Here is a 26,688-nt window from a genome sequence, read left to right on the forward strand (position 1 = left end):
TCCTATGCCTGAGTTTTCCTGGCTCCTATCTAAGATGAAACGCCTCCAAATACCCCATCTGCATTGGCTATTGTCCTGCTATCGTACTGCCTTGGGCCATCTTACCACGAGGTAAGTTATACATAACACATTATTTCATAACGTTATAGAAATCATAATACTGTATTTTGAACGGTGCCCATCAAATCACAACCGTGAGGGAAATAAGTCATACGTCACAGAAAACTACGTCATGTTGAAATTATAGCGTTAGGCCGCATTGCTGCGCCATGAAAATTCTACACACATTTTTCGACGTAGAGACGTATCAGTCTGCGAGATTTCTTACATGCATTCTGAAAGCTTATTTATTTATTTATTTATTCATTCATTTCGACATGCTTTTGGTCCCTAAGGGGACCGTTACAGGTACGAGCAAATACGTCGTACACAATGGTCAATAGAGAAAGTAACACAGGAGCATCAAACAAACATTAAGCACAAAACAGCTAATAGTGAGATGAAGGTACTACAACGTCATATTAATCAATAAATTGACAGTAGATTTACAGATCATGTAACAATCGTCTCATATAAAACCTCCAACCTGTGTGGAAACCTACAAGCTGTGTGGAAACCTACGTTCCCACACAGGTTAATTACTTGAGGGCAGCTGTCAACGTATCGACATTTTTGGCGTTAGTAATATCGGAGCTGAGGCTGTTCCACTCCAACACCGCTCTAGGGAAGAAGGCGTATTTGAAGGTTTGCTTATTAAAAGATACATTTTTATAGGACAAGGAATGATTACTTCGCAGCTGTCTTGTATGGCGCAGTGTGAGGTACCTTTCTTTGTCAATCGTAAATGAGTTGTTTAATAATCGATAGAAAAATCTGAGCCGGTTTAGTCGTCGTCTGTCGGAAAGTGTGGTAAGATAAGCTGCTGTATATAACCCGTCGAGTCAATCGGTACGTCGATATCTATTAAAAATGAACGCAAAGTATAGGGGTCCCATATTATGTCATATTACGTCAGCCTAATGTCCTCGACCATAGACCATTCAGCTTGTCCAAAGTACTTGGCCCATGGAGCTCCCCTGAACATCAGTGCCGGGCTCTTCGCTCCCTTTTCGTTTTCATGCAGGCCACTGGACTCCTTGAAGAGCTCTAAACAGAACTCCGACCTGTCGTTGCTTCATTCTCACCATAATTCATCCTCTCATATTAACCACTGTGAAATGGGGTAGTGTCCTGTGGCTACCACGGGGAAACATCCCATGTCATCATCACTTCATTTATTGTTGTTGTTGTCAGCCTAATCAAAAATTGGCCGGACTAAAGAAAGATATGCTTGAAGTCGGACAACGGAAGTACTGCGCTTAAGGATACGACGCAGAAAATGCAGCTTTTTAAGGGCTTTTTTTAACGCAATAAGGACAACGTGTTTATTCCAACGCAGGTCAGAGGTAAATATGGTAAACACTAACAATACAAAATGTTCTTTTTCCTAAGAATTGTCTATGTTTAGAGCTGCAGGATCACATTAGAGATGAACATTACGTTTAATCATTCTTTCAACATGAATAGTTAAAAAAGTAAAAAAAAAAAAAACGTTGCATCTTTGGGTATTGTGCCAAATGTGTTTAAATACGGTCGCTTCAGAGAACCGCCGTTGGTTGTGGTCACGTGAAGCTACGAACGGATCTACACTGTGGTTAGCCCTATAAAGCTATGCTCTCAGATCTGAAACAACAACATTATTTTGCGATGATAACTCGGGAGTTTCATCGCCATTGAGGAGGGTCAGAAAATGGCAAAATTCAATGTCACGCTTCTCAAATACGAAACTACCTATGTTTTAATTTCCTTATTTATTTATTTTTTTGTCTCGCTCTCGCTCTTTTTCTTTTTTTAGCAATTAGGTTTGAACAGTGCCTAGCACTGCTACATACTGCTGACTTCCGCTCACGTATGTTCAGAGTCCGATGTTTCAAGGAACTGTGCCGAATCTTTGCAGCCTGATAATGCGCATAGACTTTGTGTGTTACGTATCTAACCGACCAGACAGAACACAAACAAATCTTGGTTTTCTTTTCCTTTAAGTTCGCCCATGTAAACAAAAACGGCGATAAGTGACTGTGTTCTGGGTGTGCAGTTACTCTTGAAGCATTACGCACGAAGATAAACAATCTCAGCTACTACTGAAAATAGAAATATGCGGTGAATGTCACTAGAAGGATCCTAACACGAATCGCAGCAGTTCTGAAGTTTGGAAACACAGCATGCAGCATTTATCTTGATGTCTTTCTTTTTCTTCTAGACCGTGTAGACTTTTTACACTTTTTACTCCGGATCCCGCGAGCTGAGTAATTCCTTGGAAAAGATAACACAGAGCAGTATCATGGCTGTTTAGCGCCTGAGAGTTCTTGCTCTGTAGCTCTCGGTGCCTCAGTGTAGCGTTGGAATGCCTTCAACTACGTTCAGGATAGATCGTGCTCAATAATTACAGTTTAGTGAACGCGCTATCAGAATAACTCCGTAGATGTTCGAGTTCCGGTTGTGAACAGAACACAGACGCATATGAGACTGTACGGAGAAGCCCGCTATCATCGTAGAGGCGTAGGAAGCCCTTCGTATTTTGCGGTGTGCCCTGCAATGGATTCGCTTAATTCCATTTCGGAGCGACAATCCTTCTTTGCAAGACTTGCAACAGAGGGCTACAAAGAAGGCCACGCGTTGCGAGATCTCATCGAGGAATGCTTCAGCGATGAAGGTACGTAATGTATTTGTGCTACTTCAACTACTCAAATATTGTGGTGCTGACACGCAAACCTAATTATCAAATGCACATAGGGTGTTCTATAGTTTGAAGTTTTTCTCTTCTGAAGGTCCGAAGAAGGTCCTTACAACAGGTTTTGCCTTTCACAGCCGACGCGTTTCGCAATGTAGAGAACGCTGCTACTGCGCCTATAGTTTTACTGGAACAAGACAAAATCCCTCGACCCTAGTGCGCTTCAGAAGTGCAGCCTTGGCAGTTCCCTGAGCACGCGCTCGCTGAGTGTGCAAGAAGAGCTGCCATTGCTATCGAAATGTGCACACTAGGCTCGAGCGATACTTCAAATAATACTACTACTCAGGGATCCTTCAGGACGGAGGGAGAATACTGCTGTTAGGCACAAACATGTCGCCATACTATGGGCATTATTTTGTCCAAGATCCGAGGATCGATGTTCAATATGAGTAGGCTGATCATCAGAAGGAAGAAAGCGACCAAGGGAAGCCGTCCTAGTAGACGTTTCTGTTGGGCTTCTGATGAAAACAAAAACGCCGACGGTGGGTTGACCTACAACAGGTAGTATGTCCGTCTATGGTGACACGTCTTGTACTATTGGACTGTCGTCGGTTGTGGGCACCCTTCATGCTAGATCTAGAGTCAAGTTGATGCCAGGTTGCGAATGAACTATCCTTATCCGCGGAATGAGCTGTCCGCTGAATGAACTGCGAATGAACTGCGGAACCGTCCTTATACGCTCTACGTGTCTGCGGGGAACTTGTAGTGTAAATTAGGTACTCCCTTGATGAGACTGTCGTTGAGTTTCCCGACGAATGCTGCACTCTCTTCTTGACCGGGCAAGGTTCTGGACCAAACGCCAGCTTCAACGCTTATACAGTCATCTCTTCCTATAGCCATTTGTGGACGGATGGCATGAGGCACTGATTACATCACAAATTGCATTTTTGCTGATGAAGTGCTGCACCTCGCTGAAAACAGATGTAGCGACATTGTCGCTTACTAAGAGCTGAGTAAGACAAAATGTGGCAAAGATGAAACGCAGCGTGTCTGTCAGGGCTTTCCACGCTACACCTGATGGCCAGAACCTCCAGCCACTCGGTAACTGCACCTGACTGACAAATGTTCTTTAAAACGACACCACGTCAGTATGAGGTGTTCCGCGGCCGACTCTGGCATGCAACTGGCAAGTGTCGCGGCTGCGTAAGGTGTTCTCGATGACAATGAAAGTAAGACCACCAGAAGCTTCCTGGTGTATGCTTCAGAGCCGTCAATCATTGATGACTGGCGTGGATCAAGGAGAGAGCTTCAACTAGAGGGTATGACCAGTACTGTTCACCAAATAATAATGCCGTTGTGTGTTGTTAGCTTGTTCTTCCTAGAATGAAACGGCAGGAACTACTTGCTGAACCATGCCGTGAATCACCGGACTCCAGGTCCTCATAAATGACGGACAAGGTTGTATCTTGGGACGTTGATTCAACAATGGAGGACCGTAGAAATCAGAGGCATAGAGGTAGCTTCAGTCACAAGTACATCTCCATGGTCCTCTATGTTTACCTTCTGCTACTGGCAGCGGCAGTCTGTAGAGAGCATCGATGCTCCGATGTTGCTTGCTGGGTCTGTACCGTAGCTTGTAGCTGTACGCGTTGAGCAGGGAATATTGCCTGATCGTTCGCGGTAATAAAATTCCAGGTACCGGGTCGTTCAGAACGCATGACACCCAGCATACTATTCAGATCAGTGTAGGCCATGACTTCTCTTCCTGCAGTGTTCTGATTGGAATGGGTTCACTCCAAATACAACAGCTAAACCCTCTTTGCAAAGCTGTAGCTGGCAGTAAATTTTGCCTTCCCCGTGAAGGAAATAAGACTGGAGCTGAGACTGGAGCTCCAAGGCGTTGCATGACAAATACATCAGTTTCTTTTCATCGTAGTGTTGCAGAACCGGAGACAACAATATCCTCTTCAGCTCAGTGAAAGCCTTTTGATGTACTGCTTTTCACAGCCCTGGCTTGGAAGCATTCAGCAACCTGTACAGACTTCCTGCAAGACTAGATAGCGTACCAAGAAATAATTGCAGCTCTGTCTTGTTGGACGGCGACGGAGCATTTGGCTATGGCCCGAAGCTTACGACCGAAAGTACGAACTCCTGCTCTGTTCATAGCGTGCTCTACAAGCTCAACTTCCTGAACGGCAAATAAGGAATTTCCGTGCTTCGAGTCATTTATGTCCGGGCTTGTTAGGACGGTTTAGAATGGCTTCGAGACGCTGCGCACGTTGATCCGTAGTAGGCAGAGAAATCAAAATGTCGTCAAGGCAGACAGCTACTACTTCCAAACCGACGAGTAGTTCATCCATAAAGCGTTGAAGTATCAACGGCGAAACTGAGACGTCGGAAGGAAGTCTCTACCTCTTGAACGGTGCCTTGATCGCATTGCTATTGGTGACTATTGCTTGGTGACATTGGTGACTATTTTCGTAGTTGCACCGCGACCGCGAAGTTCTTGGTAGGCTTGTGTCAAGCCTATTGTTAACAAAATTCATCCGCCCCTTAAAGAGTACAGAAGCAGGGTTATTGTAGGTAAGGATAGGGATTGAAAGCTATCATCGACTGCATTTCGATAACTGTCGCAAATGCGAAACAGGCCGTCACTCTTACGTCGATGACAACCGGCGCAGTCCACCTGGAAGCTTGAACAGATTCGACTATGTCCTGCGATTCAAGGTGCTGTAACTCCTTGAAAATAGACTCTTAGCGAGCAAAAGGTATCGCCCTAGACTTCCTAGACTTCGAGAGTTTTGACGATACTTCGCGTTTAGGGCAATGTTCACCTCATCACAACGTCCCTTTCAAGTTCTTTCGAAGACGACGTCGGCCTATACTGGGCAACGACCAATTTGACGGTCTGTTCGGTGGACGCCCTTTACAAAGATTTCACGACTATGAAACGAATCGCGGCCCAGTAAGCTTGAACTGGCTATTTTCAGTGGCTTAGCGGTAGATTTTAGCTTGAGCACTTCAGCTTGAAGGTCACTGAAGGTTTCACCGAAATAGTCAACGGCTGGCCCGTCCAGGTTGGTAACGTCGTTCCTCCTAGCAGGAGTACCTATAAGGGGTTGTATCTGCAACCAAGTCATTTACGTGTCCACACTTATAATGGAAAAGGCGATCCAGAATCAACTTCCATGGCGTACGGATGTCCTTAATCTTCAGAGCAATGATTATCTTCGGAGCTACTATGTCAGACACGCTGAGTAAAGTTTCGACAGTGGATACTGTCAACTGCTCCTCACTAGTCCGCAGTAGAAGCGTGCTAACTCTCTGCTTCTGCGTCGTCTTCTTCGACTTGCAGGCTTTGTCAATATGACCTTTATTTTTACAGAAGTGACAAAGACCGCTGTCTGCCGACAGACTGCCGCCGTGAGACAAACGAGAACTTGCACATCTCGCCATTCTGCATAGACAGAAGCGCGTTTTAAATAGCGCGTTGTACAGCCCATTGTGCGAGCAACACGAAGCATCACTTCATAGCGCCCACGACCGAAAGCCTGCACTCCGAGCATTTCAGTGATCGGAAAACGCTGAGAAACAGCTAGACACAAACCTCCCATTTCCAATCAGCGAGGAAGATCTACGGATGAACACGAGACGCCGATGGTACAAGCCATGCCGGCGTTCTCTACGCTCCCGGTTGTCGGAAAGGCAGGAAACCTGTGAGGCCTAACGAACAGCTCAAATCGAACACGTCTTGTATGGCTGGCTGAGCAGCTCAGTCTGCTCAGTAACGATGATGTGTGTATTGTCATCAAGTAGAAGAACTGCCTATGACCGATGAACATAATCTGCCATCGGTCGCGGGCGCGGAAGTTCGTACGTAGTAGCTGATTATATTTCTCATTCGTTCTTAACCCCAGCGGTCACCACCATGCACCACTCTACACCTGTTTACCCAAACTTGATATGCGATTTCGACTGCTACTAACATGAAGACCTTTAGGAAAAAAATCTTCCCGAAAACAGCACCGCAAGCGATGCTGTCCCGACGACCGTTTGATAGGCTTGTATTGTTGACTGATTAGATGAGTCACAAAATTAGTGAGCCCATCTTCCTTATCGTTTGATAGGCCGCACGTTCGTTGATAGTGTGTGTATTGTCATCAAGCAGGAGAGCTACCTATGGAGGTAGTTCCCTTTGGACAGACACTAACTTTACGTTACAGTCCTACTAGCTAGATAACAACACTCTCTAGGAGAGTTTGCTTTTCGTACTGACCATACCAAGCGAACAGTCCAAACAGGGGAGAGCCGCTGCAGAGTGCAATACGGTCCTAGCGAGCTGGCTAGAACATGATTTGCCACTAACCCTGAACGTGGCGGAAAACACGAGTAGAGGTCATCAAGCGGCGAGAGCACTCCACAAGATCATACAGTGTTTGCTCACGGACGATGTGGCTACGAAGCCCTGCCCTGACAGCCTGAAATATAGCTGCGTCTCCGAAGTCTGGGCCACCGAAAGCCAGCCGGCAACGACGGATCCAAATTTGAAAGTTGATCTCGGTAATTGTTAAAGCCAATTGTTTACGCTGAACGCGCGGAACAGGCAACGGTTCCAGGAACTGTACGGTGGCCCAGGAGACAGTCGACAGCTGAAATATCTGGGTTACTCTGCGCCACAGCAAAAGAGGAACACGACAACGCCTGAAACAGTGCTATGCGGTTTCACACATCCCGCAAGACGGGCAACCGTCAGAGCGAGAGATGTGAAAACGGTGTAGTCGCTCGCGAAGAGGAAGAACGTCGTGGGCCAACTTCCACTGAAGACTGGCGCGGCGGGCATCTAGCCAGCCCACAGTGATTCGACGCCAAGACAGCTTCGTCGGCACCGAAGGAACTGGGGGACCAGACTCCAACTCCCGGATAGCTGTATAAAAATCGCTGACAGCCCATAACTGGATGTTAGCGTCCGGAAGCTGGGGTCGCAAACGCCGTACAACATCAACACAAGCACTGTATTGATGAGGCACGACTTCGGACCTAGGCCGAAACCTAGGGCTCTCAACGAACCACCTGGTAGCACATCCCCGAGAGTGCTGCACTAATGCGCACGCTGGGTGTTCGGGAGTGTGCAATGCCTCGAAATAAACGCGCGACGTGCGATAGGCCACCTCTGTATTGGCATCAGAGCGGAAGACCAGCCACACAGATTGGCTGTCGTATTGCCAACTGTAGGATGGGACAAACGAAAGCACAGATTGGCTCCCAGATAGGCGTGTGTATTGTCATCAAGCAAGATAACTACCCCAGATAGGCCAACGCTGTAACGAACGTTAACTTCTTATTAGGACAAAGTTTGTTCAGAACCTAGAGTCTGGTCTCACACTTTTCTTGTCGCTTAATATCGACGGTGTGCGATATAACGTGAAGACAGCCATGAGATCCTAGAGTAATTTCATCATGAACATGAAAGTCACGGAAGAAAGATGATTCCTTCCATTCTTTGTTCCGCATGCTCGTTTCAGAAGACGCTGGGGCATATTTTTGTTTTTGTTTTTTTACACCCTCTAACTTAGCTATTTGTCGACAGGGGTATACACAGTTCCGTCGAGAAGAAGTACTTCACTCACATTACGATGAACTGGCTATTGACAACCTAATGGAGATATCTATCACATGATGCTACAGGCACAGAGCTGTGTACTTTGATAAACGTCTCTTCTCAGGTAGAACCGGGAGTGGGGTGCATACTTTGGAAAAGTACAGTGTGATACGCGTAGATTTGAATTACATAAGGTTATCAAGACCCGAGATTTAGTTCCAAAAGCTGCACTGGTCCGAGGGAGACTTCGCAACGATTGAGGGAGAAAAATTGTTGCATATTTATTTACTTTTATTTAGATATACTACAAACCCATCAACGGGTTGAAGTAGGGTGGGCCATAACAATTTCACTCAAAAAGGCACTCAGAATAGACACACCTGCAAGCATATGCATACAAATACAAGAGTGTGAAACATTTGGTGAGACTCAGGTGATCCCGTCAACAAACTGCTGTAATTTGGTTACATTATGTACGGCCTGTGGCAACGAATTCCAATCGCGATGAGTGCGTGGAAAAAAACGAATACCTGAAACAATCTACGCGTGCGAATGGTTCTTGGAAAAGGGTACTATGAGAGCTTCTTGTAGGACGAAGTTTGCGAAACCGTGTGTAAGAATCTATGTCGATGTTATATATTCCACGTGCTATTTGGTACCAGAATTTGAGTCTCTCCATCTTAAATCTGTCCATATATCGTGCTTCGTGCTGCCAGAAACTTTGTTTTCTGCTTGTGCGATGTATCATACTCAGACATCATATAACTGAAACCGAAACTGCGATGCGGAGAGGAGGACGAAATAATTACCCTCTCCCAACGGCAACGGCGCGGGAGGCAGCGTGACGTCACGCCGCATGCAGAAGGATGCTCGGCAATACTTGACGGCTGCGGATGCGTCGTGTCACATTTCTTAAAATGAAGCGAAGTGAGGACAGTTTACTGCAGTACGCGGAATACTGGATCGGAATACTTCTCCGACACGGACGAATGCGACGGAGAGTATTTGGAGCCCAAGTTAGATGTGGATGGTTCTATGCGTGCCAGACACGCATTCAGTACGGGGGAAGATTCTCCGTTTTTATCAGGTCCGCGTCCAGTTGCGACCACGAGGAAGCGAAACGTCCGCTCTGAAGTGGAATCGAAAGCATACTCCTTTGCGTTGTCTTTTGGAGGAGTCTGCTTCGGAGTATCAGGAAACAGTGTAGGGACTGCGTGACGCCCTAAAACTTTTCGTTCTTTGGGTACTCCCAGTCAAACAGCTTAGGTGCGAAATGATCGGAACAAACTCTGATGTGCGTGTATTTGCTCCGTTTTTTTTTTTTTTTTTTTTTGCATTGCTACCTCTCACTGACGACGGCCTTATTCATCCCTCGGGAAGTAAAAATAAGTGACACCCAATGTAAACATTCTTTCTAACAAACGTTTCGATGCAACACCTCAACCTGTCTTTCTTTAGTCTCGTTACTGGATAATTAACTCCATAAGCATAAGAGGTAGAACGAACAGGAGGCAGATGGCAAGCGAACGATGGCGCCATGACGTGGGCCGCCCAGTGTTGCTCACAAAAGACTTCTACGCAGGCTGGTCAGAGCAGGCGCTGCCCAAATTTCAAAAATCGTCTTTATGACTTCTGCTTCGTTTTCAACTCAGACAATTCGCAACTGCGATCTCGTCATGTAACTTCTTGTAAAAGTAACTGAAGCTTGGAATCGATTTGGTAGCGAAGTCTCCCTCTGGTCACTTTTGAACACTTCTCCCAGTTGCTGTTGAAACTTACGCCTTCGTGCTTGCAGACATCAGGAAACACAGACAAAGTGGCTCCGAAGCAAGAAGATGATACCCAGGTGTCTATGTTCCATTTCACCTCAAAAGGTCGAATGCTAAAGCATAACACGACATCGAGGAAGCTTCATCCACTTGAGAAGAAATACTTGCTAGCTGCGGAGCATGGAGACATACCGACTGTACAGAAGTAATGCTTCAACAAAGTACTGTGTTGTGTGTGTGTGTGTGTGTGTCATTTTGTTAAGTAGGAGAAACACGAAAGCATGTATAGCTGATTAATGTTCTGTAAGCCAAGTCTCGCGGAACACTGCTAACGAATACGTCGTCCCTATACTGTCGTTTCTGCAGCTTTTACAATTTTCGCTTGTGCCCGTGTTCAACTTAAGAACGGCACGAAATATAGTTCGTCAACCCTAACGCAGTTACTCCGCCGGAGCAATTATACTGCAGCGACACCGGGTGCCGCCTTTTGGGATCCTATAGCAGAGCCGTGTATTAAAAGGGAGTCTCACCATTGGGAGGAACATAAAAGGGAGTCTGGCCATTTGGGAGGAGCATAAAAGGGAGTCTGGACATTCAGAGGAACATAAAAGGGAGTCTGGACATTGGGAGGAGCATAAAAGAGAGTCTGGCCATTTGAGAGGTGCATGAAAGGGAGTCTGGCCATTCGGAGGTACATAAAAGGGAGTCTGGCCATTTGGGAGGAGCATAAAAGGGAGTCTGGCCATTGGGAGGGGCATAAAAGGGAGTCTGACCATTGGGAGGAGCATAAAAGAGAGTCTGACCATTGGGAGGACCATAAAAGGGAGTCTGGTCATTTGAGAGGTGCATAAAAGGGAGTCTGGACATTCAGAGGAACATAAAAGGGAGTCTGGACATTGGGAGGAGCATAAAAGAGAGTCTGGCCATTTGAGAGGTGCATGAAAGGGAGTCTGGCCATTCGGAGGTACATAAAAGGGAGTCTGGCCATTTGGGAGGGACGTAAAAGGAAGTCTGGCCATTTGGGAGGAGCATAAAAGGGAGTCTGGCCATTGGGAGGACCATAAAAGGGAGTCTGGCCATTTGAGAGGTGCATAAAAGGGAGTCTGGCCATTCGGAGGTACATAAAAGGGAGTCTGGCCATTCGGAGGTACATAGAAGGGAGTCTGGCCATTGGGAGGAACATAAAAGGGAGTCTGGCCATTGACAGGTGCATAAAAGGGAGTCTGGCCATTTGGGAGGAGCATAAAAGGGAGTCTGGCCATTGGGAGGAGCATAAAAAAGAGGCTCGATCTGTTAGTCACAAATGCGCGCCTGTCATTGGTTTGCTTCTTACCACGGGATCTGCCATGACATCTGATTGCCACCCAAAATGGCGACGAAGACCAACACGGTGAAGCAGGAATTTTGTGACAAAAAATCCTCACAAACTACTCTGATTTCGCGCTACGTATGTACATCCTCTAAAAAGTTTATTGAAAAGCAGTTTCAATTGATGCTCCCCTATCGATTTCTAGCCGAAAATAATGTGTTTTGCCGTCGTTGTTAAGCCTAGTGCACACGGCGGTCACAATGAAAAAATAAGAAAAACGACAATTTTGAATTTAATAATTTTAGAGATATAAACATGTGCTTACCCTTTTATTCCAACTATTTAAAACCGACGATCGGATGTGTACCAGCAGGTGGTGCTGCCGCTAGGAAAACAACGACGGATGGCAGATGAGAATTCCCGACGTGCTTGTGCCGTCTAGGTGGCGTTAATCAAATTGGCACAAAAACCCACTAGAACCATCCATTTCAATCCTATCCAATCCACTTGCCACCCAAAATGGCGCTGCCCATGTAGGAGATATCGAGATTAGGCTGATTGATAATGTTCCGTATTTTAAGACGCCACTGGTCAGACAGCTAAAAAAGTGAGTAAAGCTTCCGGTTTCGGCAGGTGCCATTAACGGCCAGACACCTTTTGAAAAAAAAAAAGGATCTGTCCCAATAGTTTCGACGTCAGCGCACTACTTCTCGCGGCGTAGATGCGACCCGCTATTGCAGCCAGTAGGAGCAAGCAATGGTCGGGCTTAAACGTGCATTTTATGTTAAACACGACTACATGTTTACATGATAAGGCATGGCTCGACCAACTGCTCCCGAAATCTGCACACATTCAGAAGTAGATAGTGAAATTGCTGTCTGTCTTGTTGTACTCCGCAGAAAACACTCCCGGTGCACAGACAGCTGTGAAGGGGAACTGTCTGCCTTCTGACAAAATTTGTCTTTAACGTCACATACAATGTGCAGGATCTTGGACCTGGCCAAGTCGCGCGCAGTGCCCGACCTGGACATCAACTGCTCCGATTCCTTGGGACGGACGCCCGTCCTCATGGCTATCGAAAACGAGAATCTTCCGCTGCTGGAAATCCTCCTAGCAGCAAACGTTGAAGTTAGAGATAGTTTATTACATGCCATCAACGCAGAGTACGTGGAGGCTGTTGAGCTTCTTCTTGACCACGAAGAGTTAACGCATGTTGAAGGAGAACCTTATGTGAGTCATATTCTTCAGCCTTTCCACAGCTAAACTCAGCTCAAGCTTCGAACAGACTTATATGTGTGGTTTTCAATAGCAGCATCTAAAATACATAGAAAAGTGACAAAACAAGTACTCGACGCCCCACAGTCTACGAATTGCGTTATTACTGTTTGTTTAACGTGACGTGACGCGTACAATGACTTCAAGTATAACGAGTGAAACACACGAACTACAATTCAATAACGCGCGTCAGCATGATAGGTAAATTGGCTTAATGTTCTAATATCAGTTAGAATATCATTAAATTACGTGTTCTTTTTGTTTTTTGTTCCAAGCGGATTCCGTGTTACTTTTAACTCAGCGCTATATGTTCATATTCATTTCCCAGTGTACCGAGTGCTTATTCCCTACCTTGATACATGGTAGTTACGTCGGGTAACGTTTGGTTCACAACTCCAATAAATACCCCACCGGTGATAAGGACGTGCTCCATAAAAGCACAGTCTTCCCGTGTGTAGTACGTGCGGCACCAGGCCTGGAGATTTTCTCTGTAGACACTAACCCCCAAGAAGCCAAGAGGCGACAGTGAATGTTAAGTAGCATTGTGAAGATAGTTGTGAAGTGTTGCTACCAGGGTCCTCCATGCTGTAAAACATTTCTTCGCCAGAATGCTCCTACACTTGAAATTGGGGAGTAATTGGGGAGCAATTGTATAGCTTCTACACCCCTAGATTGCAATTACTTACTTAGTCCCAGTACCCTGAAATTTACTCCTTAGCACTGGAAATAGTCCCTCAACTTCGCATAAACATCCGTGGCAACACGTGTAGTCCCCGAAAGGATTAACATTACTTTTTTTTAGAGTGCGCAGACCAACCGACGCGCTTTGTCTTCAGACCAGTTCTTGTGTGTCTTGGCAAAATCTGTTTTTCGTCGATTTAATAATTGCTGTGAATTACTAATAAGCACCCCTTTTAAACACCATTGCACTTGCAGAATTGGGAGAAAGTAAATGCCAGCACATCTACGTTCAACCCGGAGATCACGCCACTTATTCTGGCAGCGCACAGGGACAACTACGAGATCCTGAAGCTTCTCCTGGACCGCGGTGCTACGCTGCCCATGCCGCATGACGTCCGTTGCGGATGCGAGGAATGTGTAACGGCTGTGAGGGAAGATTGCTTGCGTCACTCGCGTTCACGCATCAACGCTTACAAGGCACTGTCTTCCCCGTCCCTCATGTGCCTGTCCAGTGTAGATCCAGTGTTGACTGCTTTCGAACTTAGTCTAGAGCTGAAGAGGCTCAGCTACGTCGAGAACGAGTTCAAAGTCGATTATAAGGTGAGTGTGTATTGTCATCAAGCAGGAGAGCTACCTATGGAGGTAGTCCCCTTTGGACAGACACTAACTTTACGTTACAGTCCTACTAGCTAGATAACAACACTCTCTAGGAGAGTTTGCTTTGGTTTGCTTTTGGTTGTTGTTTGGTTTATAAGGTGAGTCGGTGGTGGCTTTCCACTTCCTACTGTATGTGGAAAACAGGACAGCGGTTAGGAGTGACTATGTTTAATGGCTGAATGACAGAAGAATGGTGTCACGAAATGATGGCGGCTTCGTCGTCATCACAAAGAACACTGTATGCGCTGCAGCGAAAAGGCATCCGCCCTTGGGTGCGGCCTGAAAGAAAACGAGAACTGCCGCTTTTTCGTCATTGCAAGCAACCACCTATACCAGTGATTTGTACAGCGCCCTACACACCCGTAACAGCCCCCCCCCCCCACACACACACACAAAAAAAAAACAATCAAGAAAAGCAGTTTGGCAACAGACCCATTCCACCAGCTCCCGTGGCATAATGGTTAAGATGATCGCTTTCCACGCCGAGACTGGGAAGTGACACGGGTAGGAATCCTGGCATCGGCTGTACTGTCTGAGGTTTTCCCAGGGTTTTCCTAAGTCTTTTCAGATGAATTTTGGCACAGTTTCCCCTGAAGCCGGACCAGGACGCATACTAACCCCCCCAGTCCCCCACTCCTTCCTGCTGTCCTCTCTCCATCTGTCCACGTCTGTACGCCGCTCATAGCCACAGTTGCTTCGCGGCGCTAACATGGCGGCATTAAAAAAACACAGACCCATTCCATTTCTTTCCAGTGCACTCCCTACTGGAGGGAGCCTTTGATAGAATAGCGTAAATGCAGGCTAGCTGGTGGTTTGATATTTCACCTTTTGGCGTATGTCTAACAATGATACATAAAACTATTACAAGGTAGCTGTAATAATCCCTTTTTTTTTTTCTTTTTTGCAATACCCCCCCCCCCCCCCGTTCCCGATTGTGGATAAGCTACAGGTGTATAAAAGTAGCAATGCATGTAACCCCGAATAAAGTTTGCATACTTCTTCGGTAGTCATTCCTTGCAGGGACTTGCAGTGAAAGCAATAAACAGCCAGAGCAAGTTCCCAATACAAGTGCACTTGTAAGAAACAGCAACTGTGAATTCCCTTCCATTAAGGTGATATTGTGTGGAACAGTTTGAGCCGGTACCGACCGGGTTTCAAGGATCGCACTGACTGAGGCTTTGTAGTTTTGTATCTTATAATGTGTTGACGGGGATTTTGTACTATACTCCACGATTAAGAAACGTGGACGTTACCTTCAAGGAATTCCGTTACTGCACTTTCAGAAATTACAACATCAGTGCCAAGAATTTGCCATGTCATTGCTGGACCATATTCGAACATCATCAGAACTGGCAACCATTTTAAACCACGACTTCGTCGAAAGAGAAAAAGATGATGAAGACGAAATGACACTTGCCAGACTAGAACTTTCGATTGAACATCAACAGAAAAAGGTGGGACATCATTTGTTGGTCCTTCACACGTCATGCCGGAAAATAAAATAAGCTTATCGCCAAAAACACACCTTTCCAGTTCGTTGCCCACCCCAATGTGCAACAGCAGATGAGCGCGCTGTGGTACGACGGCCTGCCTGGGTTCCGAAGGAAGAGCATCTATCGCCAATGCTTGCAGATCTTAACAATTGGAATGTTATTTCCCTACTATTCGTTCATGTACATATTCTTCCCACGAACAAAAAGTGGCAAGATAGCCAAAAAGCCCTTCGTCAAATTCATCGTGCACGCTTTTTCCTACCTCTTCTTCCTGCGTAAGTAAATCTGATTGCAACTCTCATGCGCTTTCTGCAATTAAAGAAGCAGGGACGTGACATATAACGCGACCCGAAACCCCCGTTTCATTCGTCAAGCTGTCCATGAAGAGCAACACGGTGCAAAATATGTTTGCTGCCCGGTGTAATGTGACTTCGCAATCACATTTGCATAAATTCGTGACGTCAGCAGCTCCCCGTACGTTTCTTCTTTCTCTCTTCTCCGCCCACGTGCTTACACCCGCTTCTCCTGCGCCCACGCCACGAGTCGCATGATCACTCTGCCAAGGTTTTTGCTGACGTCACGAGGTACCCTTCCGCTTCCCTCGTTCTCTTACACGTTCTCGAGAAGAAGATAATATGATTTTTGAATTATGTGCAGAACAGAGGCCCCGCTCGCGTGCACTCTTCATCCTTTCGCAGTAATTTTGCTTGGTGCAGAAGACGCCCCAGCAAAAACAAAAAAAAATAAGAAGAAGAAGAAGAATAAGCAAGGGGTTACCTCACTGTTTCTTTAACAGAGTACACTAGAGCCCTGCGCGGGCCCGGGCCCCGACCCGGGCCGAGCCGGGCTTGTTATTGACTGTGTGCTCCGGGCCGAGCCCGGACCGACAAAATACGCTAGCACCGCGGGCCGGGCCGTTAAAATACGCCACCACCGCGGGCCGGGCCGGGCCCGGGCAGACAAATATGTTTCCGAGAGTCAGGCCCGGCCGGGCCACGCAGCTAATTCCACACAATGGAGATGCATTAGTTCATATCATCATGCGCTTGCGTCATTCCTGTGCATATTTTGCAAAGACAAGCAAGGGATACTGCATTAGGCATATGATTCGACCCTCTAGCATTCTGAAAGCCACTTTACATTGCTCCTCACTCCTCACGTATTTCACAATCACTTGGCAAAGCTTGGTGAGAGGGCTATGGACTGGGAGAAGGAGTTTGTCGACAGCGTCCTCTACCTCCGCAAAATCTTGACAGTGTAACGATAACGCCCATGTCCGCGTACGTTCTGGATTTAATTTGGTCTGGTGCGGTTATGGTGTGCGCCATCACTTGAATGTTTGTCTTTTCTCCTTATAAATTTACTGATAAATTTGTTGGATAATCGCAGGAAACGCGTACGTCGCGGCTGGAAATACTATGCCGGGATCTACTCGCCGGGTCACCGGGCCGGGCCGGGCCGGGCTCTATTTGCTTAGATTCCGGGCCGGGCCAGGCTCTATTTGCTTAGATTCCGGGCCGGGCCAGGCTCTAGTCATTGGGACACCGGGCCGGGCCGCATAAAAATATGAAGGTCCGGGTCCGGGTCGGGTCGGGCCCGGAAAAGTCGGCCCGTGCAGGGCTCTAGAGTACACTACCTTTAAAACGTCGTGCCTACAATTCAAAAATGCTGCATTCATTTTTGCTTTCCTCTACCTTTTTCAGTTCTGTTAATCTTAGCTTCTCAGCGGGTCAATCTAGAGGGCCTTCACGGTGGTATGGATGGCGAAGAAAGCACTGCACAGAAGCAAAGGGGACAGCCACCTTCTCTCGTTGAATTAGCCATTCTTGTGTATGTCATAGGTAAGGTATCGCATATATACAACCAGTGCTTTGTTCAGGCATGCGTAGCACAAAGGGACGGTGCGCGCAACTCCTCCTCGTTATTTCCGCACTGTATTATTCGCTTATCTTAATTCATTCCAACTTGGAAATAACACTTGCCAGTTGCGGTTCATAATGAGCAAGGACAGCATCTGAAGCTCATCATCAGAAAATATGTGTGCATAAGTAACGCGTGTAGTGCTACGTAGTGTGTCCTGACGTGTCAGGAGACTGACAATGCAGAGCGATACACCGGAATGATTTATTTTTTTCTCGTAGCGCACTTGAGAGAAGAAATAGGTGAAGTATTGAGCAACGGCATCGGCAAGTATTTTCGAGACAGTTGGAACATCCTGGATTCTCTAAGAAACGTCCTCTATATTCTCGCTGCTCTTCTACGTTTCCTCGCATACATTCAAGTGAGCGTTCTTTGAAGGGGATATACTCGTGTACTGTCTTATCGTCTTATTTACCAATCATTATTGATTTCGATCACGTCACAAAAATGCACGATGGTGGCTATACCACCTCAGACTTCGCCGATTGTTAGCCATTTGTCTGACCGAGTTTTATTGCATATTTTTGTTTGTTTTTTGCATACGCTATAGTCCTGTAGAAACAAAACTAAAAATCCCACAAAACCTCCCCCTGTGCGTTTTGAACAACCCATTCACTCAGACGCCTCAGTTTTTTTTTCTGACTCTACTGTAAGTAATTTAATTTGTATAGTAAAATTTTTATTTTAAACTTAATTTTAAGAGCACAGCCCGTTGAACCAGTTTTACTTTGTCGATTAAATTAATGAAAATTAAAAACTCAATTGAATTATGAAAGTGAGTTGTACGCCCAAACCTCCAATACCCACCTCCCCAACGGGCAGAGTCCTCCTGAGTTAGTCGATATGTATCTTTGCCACCAACTCGCTTGCCCTTTAAACATTATTTCATTGCACTCTACGTATGACGATTTTATCCTATACATATATGAGCCAGACACTCCCCCCCCCCCCCAACAACTCCCTCCCTGTTACACGAGACCATTTCTAGATACTTTTGAGAATACCTTTAGGAAAGCCACCACTGCGCCATCTGCTTCTACACGCCTGCTTTTCAATGAAGAGAGCTTCCGCATGTGTCACCGCACCGCACATGTACACCATTATTCGGTCATTGCTCAATCTTTGCGGTCTTGCACAGGCAAGGCAAGAAATCCGAGCGAGTCCACTGAACGAGTATCTGCCTCGGGAACAATGGGAAGCATTCGATCCCACGCTGGTAGCAGAAGGCTTGTTCGCGGCTGGAAATATATTTTCGTACGTGAGTTTAACCCATGCAACAAGCATGAGAGTTATCCACGTTATTTATATGAGCTAATATAAGTTTTTTTTTTTTTTGCAAATTTGTTGCATGTGCGTATCATGCGCTTTATTTTCACTGTTGCAGCGCTCTTCGTCTAGTACACCTGTTCTCGATGAACCCTCACCTTGGTCCTCTCCAAATATCTCTCGGAAGAATGGTTATAGACATCATCAAGTTCTTCTTCATCTACACTCTAGTTCTATTTGCATTCGCCTGCGGCCTCAATCAATTGCTCTGGTATTATGCCGACTTGGAAAGGGGAAACTGTAATCCTGAGAACCAGAGGGACTCGGCTTGTCTCACGTGGAGACGATTCTCAAAGTAAGACATCTGAGCAATCGTGAAAAGTGACAACGTTTCTAATGTAGCCCTCTGCTTGTCTGAACAAGTTATTGCAAACCATTTTCAATAGCGAAGGGTAAAACCCTAACACCAGCTGGTGTAATGCAGTGAACGTGTATCAGCATGAGCGACTTTATCGCGCGAGGTGTCAGTGGAAGAGAAAGGAGGAAAGCACGCCCAAAGAAGACATCGTGGAAGAAATGACAAGATTGTCCGTACGACGCTGGAAGATACGGTGGAAGATTTGTGAGTAAATGAGAAGGAGGACGCTCAAAGCGATGCTGCTGGGAGACGATACAAGCAGAGGAGCAGAGGCAGAAGGAATATTATGTGGCGAGCGGACAAACTCTTCACGATGAGCAGGGCGTGCGCGAAAAGACGTGACGCAAGGCTGAGACGGTCACGTGCTCCTACCTATACTCTGACGTTGCTCTTTTCGAACTCACTCCCACCTCTGCCGACATCTCGCCCTATAAAGTACCTCATGAGTATACCCAATAAGATACTCAAATGAAAGTAGTACAGTCAGAAGAACTCGTATTTCTCCACATCGTTCACAATATTGTTTCCTGATTTGATAACTTTTAAACGACCGTCTAGCTAACCGAAAATTCGAAAATTTCGAAAGTTTATATATAAAAAAACCTTAAATTTGACCAGTCAAACTACTAACGTTGCTCTGCTTCCAGTCTGTTCGAATCGTCTCAGTCGCTGTTCTGGGCCAGCTTTGGTCTGGTGGACCTGTCCAACTTCGAACTGGCAGGCATCAAGAGCTACACACGATTTTGGGGTCTTTTGATGTTCGGATCGTACAGCGTTATCAACATCGTTGTCTTGTTGAACCTCCTCATAGCCATGATGAGCAATTCCTTCCAGACCATCTCTGTAAGTCGACCCAACGCTCTACTTTTAATTCCAGCTTGTCCTTATTCCAGGCAATCTGTAGTGGTACATTTCCCCGCTCAGCAGCATTAAATCTCCTGTTTTACAGAATTAAATTTACGTTTTCACTGATTGACATGAAACACTGAGCATGCATCGGTTTCAATTAGAGAAGAGACGAATCCAGAATTTTCTTTCCGAATCCGAATCCGAATCCGAATCCAAGGAAGGTTCTGCGAATCCACGACCCTTTGGAATCATTCCTTAAAAGAGAGTTGAAAAAAGCCAGGGAAAATTCTATGGAAAAGTGTTTTGAAACAGAATTTTGTACATTTTTTAATGAAAAACAAATTAAATAATAGTTTTTTTTTTCAGGGGGAAAACATATCAATACTTCTTCTTAAATGTAATTTATTTAACATGTTATTCATGGACTGCAGGAAATACAGAAACTCTCAAACCTGAATGCTTTACATGAAAGTAGGAAACAATCAAAAGCAAAACGTATTACTTTTAAACTTGTAATGTGCTCTTTTGTGCTAAACTTGTAATGAGCTCTTTCAGTCCAAGCAGTACCTGGTGCACGCGGACGGAACTTTATGCTGTGATTTTGGCGCGCCCCGAGGCCCGCCGGCCAATCAGGCTTCCGGCGGGCTCCGGGGGCGCCAATTTGGAAAAGAAACAAACAAACGCGATTGGTGGATTCGAAACATTCGATTCGCCTTTTCGCCCACTGGGATTCGGATTCCCGAATCTCGAATCCCTGCCTAGGGTTCGAGGATACGCGGCTTCAGTTGGCCCTTCCTTTGGTTCAATTATACTACCAGCATGACAAGGGCATAAGCCTCCTTCTTTTTCGACAAAAATAAAGATAAACGAAAGTAATAAATCTCTTTATTATCGTTGTGTGACTACATGATCAGGTGCAAATGACAGTGCATCACGCATATCGCTTAATAGAGTCTTCCATTTTACAGGAACGAGCTGACACCGAATGGAAATTTGGCCGCGCCAAACTTATCCTGAAATACTTCCAGCCAGGACAAACATTGCCACCACCTTTCAATTTGCTCGAATTTGTCCGTCAACTTACGAAAGCCCTCACTTGCAAAGGGATGAAAAGGTCGAAAGCCAAGGTAAAAGCCTGAGCGCACGTTTTTCTCGGCTTGTATGCTTTTTTGCTTGTCTCGTCTGCGAAACTAACACCTCGTCAGGTTTATTTCCAGGAGAAGCCGATTCAGAAGAAGGGGGACACTAGCTACCAGGTAAGCGATGTGCTTTCTCATTAATTCGGTCGTCTACATTACGGCAAGCCTGAAAAGAACATAACAGTACCACGAATTGCGTACTATACGAGAAGTAAGATGTGTCCAGACGCTTTGACGTGGCAAGATGAAAAACAGCGGAGGCTAAAGTCGCTATCGCAGCATCTGAAAAATAGTTTTCCTGACTAATATGAACCGCCGGTGGGATATACCAATGAAGGGATCACTATACACAATTTTATTTCGCAAATTCTGCTGAATACTTCAAAACTGAGGACTCGCCCGTTGATCATAATTAGGAAAGTGTATTTATTTGTGAATTGCGTTTGTAGGTGTATTTGTTTTAGCAACCGCAAAAGCATACAGGCGGTGCTGATACAGGCCATGTAGGTCCAAACTGACTTTTATGGTGAGTGCGTGTGCAGCTTGTGAAGGGTCGTATTTCGTCTCACTTGGCTTATACATCATTTTTTAACACCTTTTATCGTGTACACGTTTTTTTTTCTTTTTTCTTGTAAATACACACCCTCAGGCTCATCTAAAACGTGTGGATAATGTTGTTGCAAAACACCCCTTTGAAACAGTTTTGGAATACAACCCTCTGAAATCGTGTGTTCTGTAGAATATGACCTCTCAAGTGGTGCTTTTTGTACAATGCCCCATTTACAGAATGGTGTTCTATGAAAACACCTTCTTTACGGTGTGAAAGTTACACGAAAAGGGCGTGTGTCATACAGAACGAGATTATATACAAAAACTATACTGTCTAGGGAAAGAATTAGCAAATTATTCGTGCTTTCGCAACTAAGCTGTAGATTTTTATTACTACACACGATATCCGATGAAATACGGATATCGCACATCTCAAGAACACATCTTGGGAAAACAAAGCTAGATTACAGAAGGAAGGCTTATTCAAGTTATCCTGCTAATTTGACTCTGTCTCGTCTAATGCTACATCAAGTGTGCAAGTTCGCTGCAGTTTACATTTCGGAAGCTTTCGCAAGAGTCGCCCTCAATGTTTATATCACATATTCATCAAAGAATTAGCGGGGAACTCTGTGAAAAAGACGACAGAGTACAGTACAAAGACGTACTTCAAACAAATACTTTGCTTGCCCTGCATGCTACACCAAGCAAGGGAGAAAGAACACTTGTGGATAGTATTGCTAACTTCCAAGATAACATAATGCACCGTGACAGCGTTGCGAAGAACTCGACTTCGTATTTAAAACACGTGCTCGGACGCCATTTTCCTTGCGACTGAGGACAGGCTATCCCCAGAATCGTTAGCACACCGAATTTTGTGAACACAAAATAGCAAAGCAAATGTTAATAGTAAGCTAAAGCAAAGAGGAAAATGACAAGGGTCCTGGGATAAGGGGCACCTACAATGTACGACCGTTTAAAGTTTGGGCCCGAACCGAGGTGTTATTGAACCAGTGAAATATGACTTGTAACGGTCATGGTGATTGCGACTCCCAACTTTCGTGACAGGATGTGATGAGAAGTCTCGTGTGGAGATACGTGACAAGTGAACAGAGCAAGCACGAACAGGCTCCGGTTACCGAAGACGACGTCAATGAACTCAAACAACAGATTACATCCTTCCGCTACGACCTGCTCGATGTCCTCAAGGACAACGGCATGAAGATCGGCAAGGTGCACAGACGAAAAGCCGAAAGTGAGTTTTCAGTTGATACAGAGGAACACTACAGTGATTATCTTCAAAACGTTACGATGACGAGATTGTTCTGCTAGCTGAGTACTTGCTCAGTAATGGCGCCTATCAAGATTTTCCAGGTTGTTTCCTTTAACTGGAGCTCTGCTTGGTTTCATTTCCCCCGACTATCATTGGAGATGCCCTTTAAAATGCACCTTATGATGTTTCTACTGATAACCAAGATCATAATAACCCAAGCAGCACAATGTACTGAAAGCCGAGTGCAATAGGGGTGGACGGGTAGGTGGAAGGCCTTGAACAGACTCGTGAAACAAAGAAATTTGATAAGACACATACCGTCCACCCCTATTGCACTCGACTTTTAGTACATTGTGCTGCTTGGGAATACAGATGTATGTTTTCTTTTTATTCTCATCTCACATTGCTCTTTACCGAGAAAATATACCGTGCAATAAATGACAAGGCACATAAAGGGAACTGATGTTAGAGACGCGTAGTTAAAGTGCCGCACTGGAGTGACAAATATGTGTGTTTTAATTAGTATTGTAAATCAACTTTAATTCATCAACTATAAATGTCGCCAGTGAACACGTACTTCTAAGAATTTTCGAGAAAAAAAAAAACTCGCAAGACGTCATAGTTTCCGATTCCCTCAGAATACGTGACGCCATGATGTCTCTGACGTCCGTCTCCTAGCAACACCGCACGCATCGTATCGGTTTCCGCTCTCGTCCGCACGTTGGCAGATGTGGCGAGGACAGGACACGCAAAAGTAACCTTCAAGGGGCAATGCTGCCACACGGGTGGCATATTGTGGACACTGTATGTCGTCATACCTCTCAAAAGCTTTTAATTTTATGATATTTCCGCGTCTCACAGAGAATGTGAGACAAGTAAATTGTAGTGATACAAACCAGGTAGGATGCTGACGTCACACGACGTTTCTTCCACTGTAGCGCTTTAACGGCACTTTCGCACCGGAAACATCACCTTCAGTAAGTCGCTATCTTCCCGACCTTTACTACCGGACGCACCACCTTTCAGGTTCATCCAACAAGAAGGTTCGTGTGCGAGAACGCCGCCTCCTGAAAGACTTCAGCATCACCCTGGTGGACGCCGCGGACAGCACCCTCGACAGCCCTTCTTCGAAACGAGGAAGCGTAGCCGAATCCTTCGACAGCGACGAAGGCGGCGGAGAAGGGAAACCAAGCTACAGCCGAGTGCTCCAACGCTGGCGAGACCTCGTAAAAGCCATGCAGGTCTCCCCCATCGGAACCGCCAGGAACCTGACCATGCCCACAAGGACGTGCATCTTACGAGAGCGCCTGGAGCGCCAAGTCAGCGGAGAAATAGACGTCAGTCTCTGTAACAATTTAGTCGCACAGCAAAAGAACGCCTTGACTATACCGGAAGTGAGGAGTAGGGAGACGAGCAGGGAAGCCAGTCCCGCGAGGGGAGACTTGAAGAGCGAGGGTTCTGGAAAAGAGGAAGCTAAGCCTGGTACGGGAGATGGAGGGGAAGCAGCAGGGAAGAAATGTGATGACAGGAAGGGTGGGAAAACGGAAGTGCACGCTATTGATATTGAACCGAGTCCGGAGGACAAGGCCGAGGGTGTGAGGGGAAGAAAAGTGGAGAGGAGCAAACCTGTGAAGAGGGAGTGGTACTAGGTTAGAATCAGTTTTGGGCAGCGTAGGCACATCAGTGTGGTTCAGCCATCGGGTATAACTTGACTTTCCGCGGTGTTCAAGAAGGAATGTAAATAACGACGAAATCGTGGTGATAGATAAGACATAGCCCTGCGCCGAAGAGAGCAAATGGAAACCGAAACCAGAGGAGCAGTGAGCTTCGTGGAAATCGCAGGCGACATACCGAATTGTATGTTGCAAATAAATCAAGATATAGAATGACGTCAAATTACATCCCTTAGCAACTACATGTTACTCTCGTGATCAGTTACACATTGTAGGGGCACAATTGACACTTAACAGATGTATGGGTTGAAAACTATTCGCGACTCCAGCGAAGCCGTAGCCGCCTGACGGCAACTTAGAAAAGCTGCGAGTGCAGGTTCGAAATCGCGTCGGGGCAGGGAAGCAGTACAGCGGTACACGAAACAGGAAACAGGAATTTTGCATTTCTTCATGCTGAATTTATTCTTAGCATGTTGAAAATATGCCACGCTTTCTTTTTATCATTTCCTGATCAAGAAAAACGGAACGAAATTCTCATATGTATCGCACATTCGTACATGTATCGCACCATCGCACGAATTTCGTGACCGACTGTGTCGCCGCGGTTTCATCTTAAACCTTCAGAATACACGACAAGGAACCGGCATTTCTTTGTCTTGAAGCACGTCAATTTATGCATTTGAAAAACAAACAGATTAACACAACTCGGTCGACACCGCAGTCCATAGGCTCGCATTGCTCGGGAGACCTGCGCTCGTCCGCCATCTTGGCAGTGCCGTGTATGCCAAAGGGAGTCTGGTCATTAAGAGGAGCCTAAAAAAGAGGCTCGACCCGTCAATCAAACTTAGGCGCATTTCATTGGTTACCGTTTTCCATGGGAGCTGCCATGACACCAAATTTTCTCCAAGATGGAGGATGGTGCTTGGAACGGCGAAGCGGAGATTTCGCGACAAAAAATTTTCACAGACTACTTTAGTTTCATACTGTAAGTATATATCCTCATATGCGCATCTGCAAAATCAGCTTCAGCTTTCGCTCCACCATCATTATTTACGCGAAAATGGGATGTTTCGTCGCCAACGTTAGGAGACCGTGATACCAAGAAAGTAGCAAGAAAGACGACCCTTACACGTAGGAGGTTGCTTTTTATAGTTGCATTTTATTTATACACACATCTTTCCCCATTTTTGATTCGATCTACTTACATTGCGTGATTTAAAACTTCATACAGGCAGTCGTCTGCTACGAAGAAGCGGTTGTACAGCTCTCCTTGCCAGTCATTTCTGCCAGCAACAATTCCTGCAATACTGAGCCTTCCCAACATGCCTCTCTCCATGCAGATGGCGTTGATAAAAGTGGGTGCGAAATCCGTCGTTTTGGTTTGTCACTAGTGATATCCGTGTCAATCCAAATCAATCGAGTTTTTCCAAAATGGTGGCACCCAGTAAACAAGGGTGAGGTATAAGTACTGGATGGATGTAGTAATAGACAACTGTATTTCGACCTATGGTTGGCTAGATACCTCAAAAAGTGGGTGAAGCCTCAGGTATAGGCAGGTCCCATTAATGGCCAGACTCCCTTTGGCATACACGGCACTGCATCTTGGAAATTCGGTGCGCCACCTATAGTTCACTGGAGTCGCGAATATTACCCGCATGTGGCAGTGTGCGGGCACGGTGGTACACATGCCGCATAAGTAGAGATTGTGAGGGTAAGCAAAAGGAACAAGAAATAATATGTACAGCGTACAACCGTACTCTTCCGACAAAACACACTCGAAATGGCTTACGTGCACATGCCTTACGTCCTTGAAGTCAGCGGAGAGGCTAGGGTGGCAGCAGTATCGACAACATTAATACTGGCAACTATTTATAATAACAATGTATTATGAATAAATGTTATGTTCTTATCAGTTACACTTCACCTGGCTCAATTTGTAATGATCTTTTATGTGCGCAGTTGATGGTGCGCTAAGAATATGTGCTTTTTATTACGCTATGTGCGCCGCTGTGTGTGATCTAGGATTGCCTGTATTCGTTATTTATTGCGCG

The 26,688-nt window shown here is 45.8% G+C and overlaps 1 protein-coding gene across 3 annotated transcripts; it reads left to right on the forward strand.

Annotated features, from left to right (window-relative positions):
• LOC135394715 (transient-receptor-potential-like protein) lies at nt 1-26,555 on the forward strand. Of its 3 annotated transcripts, none has more exons than XM_064625598.1 (15): nt 2,420-2,752; nt 10,165-10,343; nt 12,434-12,677; nt 13,659-14,003; nt 15,344-15,514; nt 15,594-15,828; nt 17,257-17,394; nt 17,695-17,834; nt 18,612-18,727; nt 18,858-19,094; nt 19,805-20,000; nt 20,975-21,133; nt 21,212-21,262; nt 22,760-22,946; nt 23,991-26,555. In XM_064625598.1, the coding sequence occupies exons 1-15, from the start codon at nt 2,747-2,749 to the stop codon at nt 24,611-24,613; spliced, it is 3,027 nt and encodes a 1,008-aa protein (XP_064481668.1). In that variant the 5' UTR covers nt 2,420-2,746; the 3' UTR covers nt 24,614-26,555. The 3 variants fall into 3 exon arrangements, with proteins under 3 accessions (XP_064481670.1, XP_064481668.1, XP_064481669.1); XM_064625599.1 differs by having other exon boundaries at nt 21,224-21,262; XM_064625600.1 differs by lacking the exons at nt 2,420-2,752; nt 10,165-10,343 and adding an exon at nt 1-111.
• The last annotated feature ends 133 nt before the right edge of the window (nt 26,556-26,688 follow it).

This window comes from Ornithodoros turicata, chromosome 5, assembly GCF_037126465.1.
Source record: "Ornithodoros turicata isolate Travis chromosome 5, ASM3712646v1, whole genome shotgun sequence".
NCBI classification, from domain to species: Eukaryota; Metazoa; Arthropoda; class Arachnida; order Ixodida; family Argasidae; genus Ornithodoros; species Ornithodoros turicata.

What these genes read in the sequence shown, in the direction of transcription:
- LOC135394715 (XM_064625598.1), top strand. An exon ending in ATGTTGAAGGAGAACCTTAT is followed by an intron (nt 12,678 to 13,658) that starts GTGAGTCATATT and finishes TTGCACTTGCAG; the next exon opens with AATTGGGAGAAAGTAAATGC. An exon ending in ATTCCTTCCAGACCATCTCT is followed by an intron (nt 20,001 to 20,974) that starts GTAAGTCGACCC and finishes TCCATTTTACAG; the next exon opens with GAACGAGCTGACACCGAATG.